The sequence below is a fragment of the Drosophila novamexicana genome, unplaced genomic scaffold (genome assembly GCF_003285875.2).
Source record: "Drosophila novamexicana strain 15010-1031.04,08,12 unplaced genomic scaffold, DnovRS2.1 tig00001270-arrow-arrow-pilon, whole genome shotgun sequence".
Taxonomy (NCBI): domain Eukaryota; kingdom Metazoa; phylum Arthropoda; class Insecta; order Diptera; family Drosophilidae; genus Drosophila; species Drosophila novamexicana.
In genome coordinates, this window is record NW_020824847.1 from 253,635 (window position 1) to 265,754 (window position 12,120).

Consider the following 12,120-nt stretch of genomic DNA (forward strand, 5'->3'; position numbering starts at 1 on the left):
GCTGGCGCAGACGTTGACGCTGACGCAGCCGAGCGTGAAACTTTTGGTTTCCTCGCTTGGCGCGTCGTCAGCGGCGCTCAGTTCAAATTGAATTTTCATTGCGAGCGTTTGCGTCGTCTGCCGCTGTTAGCCGCTGTCGCACACACACATACACTCGCACACACAAACTCGCACCCTCTCACTCGCTCTCGCCCACACTCCCTGTCTGTCCATATATTCGCACACACACGCACACGCACACACACGGCTGAAACTATAAATTTGAGAGTCGCGCTCAGTGTGCTGTGTGTTTTGTTTTTGCATTTTTGCACGCCGGCCGACGGCGAAACGCAACTCTGTGTGTTCCATCAAATTAAATATATATATCCATATATATATATATATGTGTGTGTGTGTAGATAAATGTTTATTGTTTTTTTTGTGGGGGCACGTTTAACTGCAACTAACGGCAAACGGCGCCCAGATGGGACAAGTGCATACACGTGTGTCCAGTGTTAAGTGCGTGTCCGTGTGTTGAACAACTTTAAGGCGTGGGCCATAATGGTACTAGAGCAACAACAACAGCCAACAACAGCAACAACACGAACAAGCGCAACAACAACGGAGAGCAAAAAGCTCAGTAACAATAACAATAACAATAACAATAATAACAATAACAACAGCAGCAGCAGCAACAACAAGAACTTCATCTTCAAGCAGGAGGACAACAACAGCTGCGATCCAACGGATTTTAAGCGGCAACGAACAAGTCACAGCTCGAGTCACAGCTCGAGTCACAGCTCGAGTCACGGTCATAGCCTGCACAGCCATTTGGCCGCCACGCCGCCGCAGCTGCAGCAACGCTTGAGCGGCGCCTCCGCTCCACATAATCCAGCTGCAGCCGCTGGCAGCAGCAACAGCAGCAGCAGCAGCAGCAACAGCAGCGGCAGCGGCAGCATCACCGCCTCCGTCGCCATGCCGTCGGAGGGACTGCATCCGACGGCCGCTTTGCAGCTTTATGCGGCCGCCGCACAGCTGGCGCCCGGCGGCGTGCGCGTCCCACCGTGGGGCTCCTTTCTGCAATTCAACATGCCCAGCGTCTTTGGGCCGAACGGTTCGTTTTTGGGCCGTCCACGCTTCGAGGCAACGGCCGGCGGACATCCCACCACAGCCGCTGCAGCAGCGGCGGCTACCCAAATGGCCGCGGTCAATGCCAGCAATGCGTTCGCCAATCTCACCGGGCTGAGCGCCGCGGCGCTGCGCAATGTCAGCGCCGCCCAGACGACAGCCGTCGCCGCCGTCGCCAGCACCGTGGCCACCATACAGCATCGCCTCATGATTGGCAACCGGCAGAGCCTGCCGCCGGCGGGTCCGCCCAGCGAGGGCTCCAACGAGGACGGCGGTAAGTGCATAGACTCGGCTTGAATCGGAGCAGTAAACATATATATATGTTGGTCTTTCGTTGGGTTTCTAGCGACGATTTACTCTTGAGCTGATATCGCCGGGATATAGCAGAGGATCCCAGAGCTAACATTCCATCTTCGAGATGATACAGCTTTTTGCTATACTTATGCACATTAGATCCAGTTCTAGATGTTTTATCATATTTAGAAGTATATTGTTATGACAATATCATGTTCTTCCAATTGAACATCGATTATTTTCTAATTAATTATCGAATTAATTATCGATAATTCAAAATAATGCAATTTGGGTCGAACGAGTCAGAAAGTTAAGAATCAGTTTCGTCCTCTGATAGGGAATATAGGGAAATATATATACATATATAGTATCTCAACAATTTTTTATAGATTATATATATATTGATCCTAAATCGATTTTCTAGAAAAAAATATTTGCTACTTTTTTCAAACAGCTTCGTTCTAAATTTGTATTGAACAAAGTTTGAAAATATAATATATGCCATATATATCCTATGTATCCTATATACCATATATTTTCTATTTATCCTATATATTCTTTATAAGCCGATGATTATGCGTTTTATGCTTTGAAAGAGTAAATTATCGCTGTCAATAGAAACTCACGGTATCGGAATTATACCAAATCGCATATATATATACATATTATAAGTATTTAGGATATCCAAGATTATCATTAACTATTCAAAGTCTAATAGAAATGGACTTATGGCTTGTATGGAGTATATAACTCCGATCCTGGGCCAAAAATTAGGTGTTTAATTAAAAAGTCAGGAATATTGAAGAGTCACTCGAAAAGAAAAACAGCTACGGCAGCTAGAGTGAAAATCGATAGGAAACGATTTTATCGAAAAAAGAACGAGCTATCTATGATTCGAGAGGAACGAAAGGCGTCCCTCTGCCTGTCGCATGCTTGTGCCCAAAACCAATATGGGACCATTTCAGGAATTTTAATGGTTAATGAGATCTATTAGCTGAAGCGAAGATCGATTTTAATCGATTTTGCAGAGATCGAACGAGTTGTCGATGATTCGAAATGAACTCGAGTTGCGTGTGGCGTTGGGAGAGGCGATCCTCCCCGTGCTAAACAACTGCGCTTCAAACCAACCAACCTATTTGTCGACTTTTCAAGGGGTACAGGGTATCATAAAGTTAAGGAGAAATGCGTTGTCGTTGCATTTGACAGTGGCGTCAGCGTCTCGCACACAACATGGAGGTCAGTTGGCAAACGCCAGTCCTCATCCAGAGCGGGCCGTGCGGCGGGTGGATGGGCGGATGGGTGGGTTTGGTGGGACTGTTGCGATTAGACATAGTTAGTTATTTTGATTAAGATTCGTCCGGTTCGTTATCTGATGCACGTAGCAATATGGTAATTCATTCAATTAGCCGTCCCATAAATGTATTTGGCTTGTCAGTTTTGCCAGTCGCTTGACTTTTGCTACCTAAAAAATGTATTTATTAATTTAGCTAATCAGCGAGCGTTTATTATGTAAAATCCGATTGATTTAATATATATTTTTTTGTTTATATTTTATTTGAATTTTCGTCTTTCTTTTCGCATACAAAGTAGCTTTTGCTCCGGCTCGAGAACTACTATTTAAGCTGAAACCGAAGCCCGGCTCGATGCCTGAAGGTCGCTGCAAATAAAAATTTGCTTTAAGAATTGAAATTGGAATTCGGATTCGGATTCGGACTCGGATTCGCAACTGAATGGATGACAATAACAGTAGTCAGCCATGAGCTGGTCATGTGTCAATTCATGCGCATCATTAGGCACATTTTTAGTGGAGTGTCTACAAGCATTTCCCATTCACATTTCGAGAATCCAACAAATTCGTTAAGTTACCTTCTTCTGATATCACAAAGAAACGTTTTGTTTTGTTCGAGCTTTTTATTTGACTGCTTTGATCTTGGGGCTTAAAGTCTGCTTAAATTTCAGAATTGGGCCAGCCAGACTTATTGGGATCAAATAATTAAATTCAGTATAATGCATATCCTTGACATTGCTTAAGGGCCCATCCTTCGAATTCGTTGATCTTAAGACATCAGATATTGCAATTATCTTGATATTGACTTTTCTTCGATTTATCGATATACTTTGTTTGACTCATACGGACCAGACATTCCTCAAATCTGCATGTTGCCATTTATTCGTCTGATCCTTAGAGACTAGACACTCTTGATATTGCATTTTATTAGAGCTATAGCTATATTTTGCTAGAGCCTTGTCTTCGAGTTATTCCTAATATTTACATATTGCCATTCATGCGATAAATCGATGTGCTTTGCTTGACCATTTCAGTTTTTACTCAAGTCTAAAACATTTAAAGCTAGATGATTTTAAGTGAAGCCATATTATTTAGACTTTATTGGCTGCAATTTAGTTAACTGCAGAAAAAGAATGCCAATCGATACTTCATAATCATTTTGTAGATATTCTTTTATTTATCGATAGGCAGCGATAACTTAACGATAGCTTTACCAAGCCCATGTAGAGGGACTTGTTTATTTACTGATTTATCAATATTTATGGCTTTGCCATTTCCCAAAGTTTCTTCCTTAAAACCAAACGACACGAATTCAGTTATCCGAAAAGAATCATCCTGTTCCCGATATCGATACAGATTACAGTACATTATTCAAGATAACAAAATAACCAGCCCATGAGTGTAGGGCTTTTAGTTTTCAGACAATCTAATCAATTTTGTTATGCGAAAGCAAATATTTTGGATTATCAGTATTCGATATTGATTTATGTTATTATATTAACTATTTGTCTTTTTCTAAGCATGTTGTTACATCAGAAACTTACTGAATATGGTAAATAGGGTGTATTAGTTTTGTGCAAATATTTATATATGTACTCTTGACGGTGTCGGTCCATCTGTTCACAGACTACAGAGACAAGTTATCGATAACTTTCCATGAAATCGATATCAAGCTCCAGATATCGAGTTAGGGTTTCACCAAATTTGACAAGTATCTTTTGATGTGGTAGCACAGATGAAGCATATTGCAACTCTTGGGGTTTCGGATTTACGCACAATCCAGAATGCCAGATAAATGCAATGCAAATTTGCAAATGATCGGACAATAGGCACCGAGGTTATTCGAGAACACACAGCACAGCTGCAGCTGGGCATAGAGGAGGTCTTTGCTGGCTTTGATTAAATGATGCCAGATATAAAAAAATGCCTGAGTTCTCTTGCAAGTCCATTTCGGGAGAGATTTAACCGTCTCTCCCCGTCTCGCTCTGTCCGCTGTCTCCTGTCTTGGGCCACAGTTGTGGAGCAACAATCACTTGGCCCAAATTGATGAGCTCATTCATGCGCTCTGATTGCCGACTCGCTCAGCGGGACCAATGAGGCCGGGCCCAGAGCCAGCCGGGTGACTTTGGCCAGCTGGAGTCGGCGGCGGCTCATTGGCCAATTAGCATTAACAAATGATGGCTAGTTGGTGTAATTACGGCCATAATGCATATATCCAGTGCGCCAGTATGCGACGCGATCTGTGGGGGGCGTTAGCACGTGGGCGTGGCATGCAAGGCGCGTTCTCGAAATGAGCAGCTTTTTGTTGTTGCTGCGTTTCTCCTCTGACTATTAACTGCACTTGGCCTGCGACTGCGGGGTACGTTTAATTAATTGCCAAGCAGCGCGGTAACGATGGCTAGAGAGAGAGAGGGGGGGCGTGGGGAGTGGGATTGGGGCGTGGCGTGCCCAGACAGCGCCCACTTCCTGCGTCGCCATTTTAAAATGTAATTATTAATTTGATTTGATTCAATTTGATTAGCCAACGCGCGATGGCAGATAGTCCCGAGTCTCCCCGCGCCCCAACATGGGCGCCCACAGCTGTGGGTGGGGCGTGGCGTGTGGGTGGGTGTTGGGATCGGTTCGGGCAAGGGGTTAGCGCGGAGCACGCTTCAGCTGTGTCGTTGCCAAAGCTCATTAATCATTTTGCGGCGCGAGCTGCAAGAAATGAAAAACGCTTGCAACGTGCGGCAACGTCATGTTGAAGGGGTGACGGGGACGGGGACGGGGGCGGGTGTGTGTTGGGGCACATCAACAACAGAGTCACATGGCCATGCTCCCTCCGCTTTTCTTTTTGGCTGCTTTTGCTCATTTCATGCCGGAAATGAAGAAACTGTCATAAAACGATCGAAATCATTTATCATGCGATTTTTCGGCTTGGCGCCGCCATTTTGTTTCGTCTTTTGCGGCTGCTGCTGCTGTTGCTTCTTCTTCTTCTGCAACTGTGCTTTTGCTGTTATTCGTAATGAATTTGAAATGAGCTGAAGGAGTTGACAGCAGCAGCAGCAGCAGCAGTAGCAGCAGCAGAAGCAGAGGCACTTCCGGCTCGTGAACGACGTCTGACAGATGATGAATCGCTGCTGGCAAATAGATTTGATTTCAATTTGAAAAGTATTTCCGTCTCGTAATGAGGTTTTTGGGTCAATGGTGGGGTACAAAACGGACGGAAATCAAGTTATGCTATACTAGAATAATTACACAAGAAAGTTCTCTAATCAGTTAACACTGACTAGGTATAAAATAACGGAAAAGTTTACGGATGCGACATAAAGAAGAATTAAATACGTGAACTTTGAGTTCAAGAATCAGTCAACAGACATTTACGGAAGCAATATAAAAGGGAACTTAATTAAAAAGAGCGAAAAAGGGAGAGAGGGGAGAGAGGATTAAATAAGTACAAGTACAAGCATAATTAATTAAGCAAAAGTTTGCGCGTACGCATATGTTTTAAAGGAATTAAGTCCCTTTCATTACTAAGCAAAACGTTTACGAATGCAGCACAAAGCAGAATGGAAAAAGCAAGAGGAACAAATGTCAGCGAGAGAGAGAGCGAGAGAGAGAACAGTGAGTAGGAACATGAATGAATGACATGCATGAATTGATTGAATGGCAAACTGAGATTCAATCAAATCCTTTGCTGTAACTCGAATTGCATGTTAGCCCTGGGGTTATTCGCAATGCTTGAGTGTGTGCAGGCGAATGCCCGTCTTATTTTGTTTTTTTTTATTCAATTCAATTGAGGTGCTTTTGATTAGCATGCAGCCGGCATTAAACATTTGCCTTTGCCTGCAATTAGGTATTAGCTGCTTGTAAAAAATAGACCCCCAATCAACCCGAAACGGGCGACACACCCTTTTGACTTTAACATGGGCATGTCGTACAGCTACATATTCTCAACTTCTTGCTGACACGCCCCCAACCCCTCGTGCAATGCTTGTAGTTGCCTTAATTTTTATGACTTAAGTGGCCCGCGCGTCCTGTCTGTGGGGTGGGGTAGGGGGCGTTGTCGGGGTCGGAGTCAGGGGCTGTGTTTTTTTTTTTTTTGGGGGTGTGCAACTGTTAGATTGCTCGGCTGTAAACGAACTTAATATGCCACGGAATGTGTCTGTGGCATGCATGCGGCTCGTTTTCGCTGTGATTTTGTATGCCTTTGCAAATTGCCATGCTGCCATGCAGTTTGAGGTTAGGGCAGTTCGTTCGTTTTGCGGCGTTGCCAAATTGCAGAGCAATAGCAATGCAGCACACGCCTGCAAGATGGTGCCACATTGCACTTGGCACTTGGCGCACGGTGGGCGCAATAATCATAATAAATTTCAATTATCCTTTTTGCAGCACAAATCACAAAATACCGCCCTTACCCCCCCGCCCACCCCATCGCACACAGACACACACACACACGTCCCGCTCGACGGCAAGCATAACATGAATTATGTGCGCACACACACACACACACACACACACACATGCACAGAGAGAGCGACTGTTATTATTAAGTCATTTGAATGCACTTTGTGTGCATGCCAGACTGCCTCACAAAACGCACTCACACACACACACTCGCACACACTCGCACACACTCGCACACAATCATTGAAATGTGGCAACGCTGCGCCCTTTGGCTGTGCAAACGTTTTGTTTGGCGTTTGCCGTTTGTCGCTTTGCTTTTAATGTCTCTATTATTGTTGTGTATTTGGTGTTGTTATTGAGTTATTAACACACACACACACACACACACTCGCACACACGCACACACACTCGCACTGACCGTCGCGTCGCGTCGTTTAAAACAAACGAGTTCTTTGTCGCTTTGCCCAAGCGTTGCGGCAAAACGTTACAGCGCCTTGCGCATAATTAGATACACTTAACAGCGAAATGAACGAAACCATTCATTAGGGGCGTGCCCCAGTTGCAACAAGCGGTGTTAGTTCTTAAGGGAGCGTGCGCCCATTAGGCGCTCGCTTGCTCTAAGGATATGTGTGCGTGCCTGTGTGTGTGTGTGTGTGTGTCTGTGTGTGTGTGTTTACAAAGTGGCAACAATCGGCGCGAGTGTGTATTCATTTTGTGCATGAATAACTTAAGTCAAGCTATGTAGCGAATAATTTCAATAAATTTATGTTTATTCAACAAGCGCTATTTAAGTTGATATCGAATGCGCTCAAAGTGATTACTTGGTTTGATAGGGATCGCTTCAGAGGCATAATACAATGAAAGCTTGCTCAAACAAACACATTCGTAACACTCAAAACAATCAAATAATTTGATATAGTATTCAAAAAAAGGACAACTCTTATTATCTCTCTTATATTATTATCAATGTAAATCAATCTTTGAACCACTCCAAACGAGAAGCGGAACCAGTTTAAGTCAAAAACAATTTTTAAAAATTTTCAACCCAAGCCATATGCCCGCTCAAGAGGGCATTCGCATCGAAAACAGAATCAAACAATTTGACCCATTCATAAATTCAATCCTTACTAAAATTGAACAATATTTCAAATCGAATGAGACAAGCCGTAAACCAATTCACGTCTTTTTAAAGATTCACCGATCCATTTCCATTTTCCTCATACAACAAAAATAAGCTTAAATAAATTATAAAGAAAAAAAGATCAGAAACTAAAAGAAAAAACGTAATAAATTCGAAAAATATTTTCTAAAATTTCGAAAAGTTTTCAAATGTACCAAAATATTTTTGACAGCGCCTTCAAATTTGAATGAAAGCAAATGAAAAAAAGCATAAAAATAAAGAAAATATTTTTAAAGTATTCGAAAAATGTTCACGTGCAACAAATTATTTTTGAGTAAAGTAGCAGCAAAACATGCATCTCGAATATGTGTACATTCTGTGCCAAGTTCAGCTCTATGCAGCTGACCCGTGCTGTTTTATTTTGTTTTTTTTTTGGGGCCAGTCTGAAAGCGTCTCGAAACGCAACACCTTTTTGGCTTTTGTCGGCTTTTGTGCGATTCTCTTGGCCCGATCGCAGTTAATTTGATAAATTGCCAAGCTCTTGCATGCAGTTCGGACTCTGTGTGTGCCACGCCCCCTGTTTGGGCATATAGAAAACTATGCGAGGCCAGGAAAGGGTCCAAATAGAAGCGTAATTAAATTGTTTTGTATTGCAAATGGGAACTGCCAGCCAGGATGTGGTAAATGTGTTAAAGGGCGCCACCAGGGCAGGGTGCTGGATTAGGGGAGGGCAGGGCTATCGGAGGATTGGGGGGGACATGTGCTCTCGGTGTGGCCATGGATACATTCTATCAGGGACCGCTGGGCGCATGTAATTGAAATATATGATTATGAATATTTATGCATTTTATGTGTATTTTCTCTAATTGTATTTGCATCTGTATTGTGTGTGCGAGTGTGTGCGAGTGTGTGTGTGTGTGCTGTATAATGCCTTTTAAGTTAATTTAAATAATTTACCAACACTTGATTAGGGCGCCGTTTAGTGGGATAACAAAGCGTTTGGCATTAGTTTCAAGCGAAAAGGGTTCACAAAACGGGCCACAAAATAAAATACAAAAACTGAGAGCGAGCCTTTCCCTCTGCCCTGTGTCCCTCTGGGCATTTGTTGGCTTTAGTTTTGGCTTGAACAACCGCAATTAGTTTCAATAATAAGCCCGAACAAAAATTCGTTCCACATGTTGCAGGCTTTCCCGGAGACGGCGATGACGACAGCAGCGCCGCGAAACGTCGACGCTCGCGCACAAACTTCAACTCGTGGCAGCTGGAGGAACTGGAGCGCGCCTTCTCCGCCAGCCATTATCCGGACATATTCATGCGCGAGGCCCTGGCCATGCGTCTGGATCTCAAGGAGTCGCGAGTTGCGGTGAGTTCAGTTGCAATCGCTCGAGCGACTGCCTCTGCTTCTTTGGCTCGCCAGCTCGCCTATTGGTTGGCCACGTTTTGGCCATCTTTGCTGAGATTATACGCTTTGTTCCAGATAGGTATGGTTCCAGAATCGACGTGCCAAGGTGCGTAAGCGCGAACACACCAAAAAGGGTCCCGGACGACCCGCACACAATGCACAGCCGCAGACCTGCAGCGGCGAACCGATTCCTCCCAACGAGCTGAAGGCCAAGGAGCGGTAAGTTTTTATAGACCTCTTTCCTCAAATAGGCCTTCAGGCTGCAATATAGGCAAATATCCGGTAGTTGCGCCTGGCCAAATATAATTAGCTTTAGCTGTGCACAAAATGCCAATAAACAGGCTTGCCAAGAAAAATAGCTAAAACAGTTCAAAATGTGTAATGCTTCCCTTCAAATTTAGCTAGAAAACTTGAGCTAAGCCACTTGACAATTTTAATTGTTTTAGCTCCAAAGTTTGTAAACGAGCTGCCAAAAAAATAGCTAAATGTAGCTAGAAATCTTGTCATTGGGTTAAAAAAAGAACTAAACCAGATTAAGGCTTCAAATATTAACAGCCCAATTTAGATTATTCGGATACATAGATAATTGCAGAAAATTCTTGAAAATGGGCAAAATCTTATCAAATTGGAAAAACTAGTTCATATACTTATTTCTGTAGAAAGAATCGGAGGTATTAGGTATAGAAAATCAGACTGAAAGTAGATTGAAAACAGGAAAGGTGCAGCTCTCTAGACATTTCTGGAACTACCTTGAATGGCAATCCTAACATATTGTTTGGTCTGTGCTCCGATATTTGCAGAGCGCGACGGCGCAAGAAGCTGGCCAAGGCAATCGATAGGCAGGCGCGCAAGCTGCAGGCGAAGGGCATCACCGTTGACCTGGAGGCGCTCAAGGCCGAATACATATCACAGCACAAGGCGAACGGCACGTTCTCCGACTCCGATCTGGAGGACGATGGCATACAGATCGATGTGGTGGGCGGCACCGACAGCGACGACGAGCTGGACAGCGATGCGGTCAGTCCACCACGCATGGGCGCCGGCCATCACGGTCTGTCCCACTGCGGCGGCATACTGGATGCGGACGGGGACAGTTCACGTGCCGGCAGCTATATTGGCGGCGGCGGCAGCCTGGGCAGCCCCAGCTCCGTAGCGCCACCGACGCTGCACAACAGCAGCAATGGGGCAGCCGGTGCAGGTGGTGCAGGCGGCGCTGCTGCTGGGGTTGGCTATATGCATGCGGAGCAGTCGGACGCTGGCGATGCGGAGGAACGGGACTCGTTGTCGGCGCAGGAATCGGCCTCGCCCAAATCGCTGCTCTTTCCAGCCAAGGCATTCCATCAACTCAACCTGCAGAGCACACAGCATCACAGCTCGGCGGCGGCAGCGGTCGCCGCGGCGGCCAATCTTGTCCACCAGACCTCGCCCATCAGCATGCGGCGCAGCAATCCGTTCAGCATCGAATCCCTGCTCTTCAACAACACGTGAGGCAGTCCAGCTCATCAAATACAGTTGGATTTTGATCTGGATGTGAGCTGGGTCGGGGTCTGGCTCTGGACTGGGTCTGGTGTTTGGGCTCGCTTCAACCTAACCTGAAAGGTCTGCTGGGAGCTGTTTGGCCCAGGGTTGGGTTGTCTTTAACTATAATTTCCTTGTCATTTGAATTATGAGTTCCTAAATGTTTTTGCTCATTTTGTGTTTGTTTTTTTTTTCTTTCTCATTGTTTTCTTTTCGGCTCTTATCCTTAATCTAATTATAATCTATCGTCATTTAAAAGGGTTTTCTTTGACTTTTTCCCACTGGCTTTTACTATTAGCTTATACTTTTCACACATTATTCCAGTTCTGGGCTCCGAGCTTAAATCTAGCTAAGTGATTTTATTTATTCCATTTTTTTTTTTTTTTTTAATTGTTCCAAGAGAGACTAAAATTAGCTTCGTAGTGCGCAGTTTATATTATTTTTAAGATATGCTTAAAACAATTTTTTTTAAACAATTTTTTTCTCCCAATTTTGTCGTGTGGCTAAGCAATGCTTATAAGAAATGGTAATATTAACGATAAATATGATATATATATACATATATATATATATATATATAATAAATAAGAGAATAAGTTTTTTTTTGCTGCCTGAGTGTGTGTGTGTGTGTGCGTGTGCATGTGCGCGTGCGTGTCTGTAAAAATGTAATTTAAACTAGCAAAAAAATAAAACAGAAAAAACAGATAAAAATATAAAGAAATATGAGTAAATTTTTTTTTGTCCTGTTCAAACGACTTTGCTGTAAAAATCAACAGAAAGTGCACAGAAAGTGAGCAAGAAGAAGCAGTACATATTAAACATAACACATATGAGACACACAGAATATTACAAATAGAATGCAAAGTACATATATTGTATTTAAAAATAAATTAACAAAAATATTGTCCAACAAAAATACAAAGCAAAAACATATTGTAAAAACAAGCAAAAACAAAAAAAAAAAACGACACTAAAATAATGTTTTTTTTTTTGTGGTCATATAAA

At 43.5% G+C, this 12,120-nt stretch overlaps 1 protein-coding gene across 1 annotated transcript; it reads left to right on the plus strand.

Annotated features, from left to right (window-relative positions):
* The first annotated feature begins 655 nt into the window (after nucleotides 1-655).
* LOC115766885 (homeobox protein unc-4) lies at nucleotides 656-11,642 on the plus strand. Its single transcript, XM_030710956.1, has 4 exons — nucleotides 656-1,381; nucleotides 9,380-9,558; nucleotides 9,677-9,816; nucleotides 10,398-11,642. Exons 1-4 carry the CDS (start codon nucleotides 955-957, stop codon nucleotides 11,083-11,085), a joined length of 1,434 nt encoding a protein of 477 aa, XP_030566816.1. The 5' UTR covers nucleotides 656-954; the 3' UTR covers nucleotides 11,086-11,642.
* The last annotated feature ends 478 nt before the right edge of the window (nucleotides 11,643-12,120 follow it).

Bases quoted from the DNA above. Each gene is read 5' to 3' on its own strand.
- LOC115766885 (XM_030710956.1), top strand. From the start codon at position 955: ATGCCGTCGGAGGGACTGCATCCGACGGCCGCTTTGCAGCTTTATGCG. The intron at 9,559-9,676 runs GTGAGTTCAGTT...TGTTCCAGATAG, and splicing joins TCAAGGAGTCGCGAGTTGCG to GTATGGTTCCAGAATCGACG. The intron at 9,817-10,397 runs GTAAGTTTTTAT...CGATATTTGCAG, and splicing joins GAGCTGAAGGCCAAGGAGCG to AGCGCGACGGCGCAAGAAGC.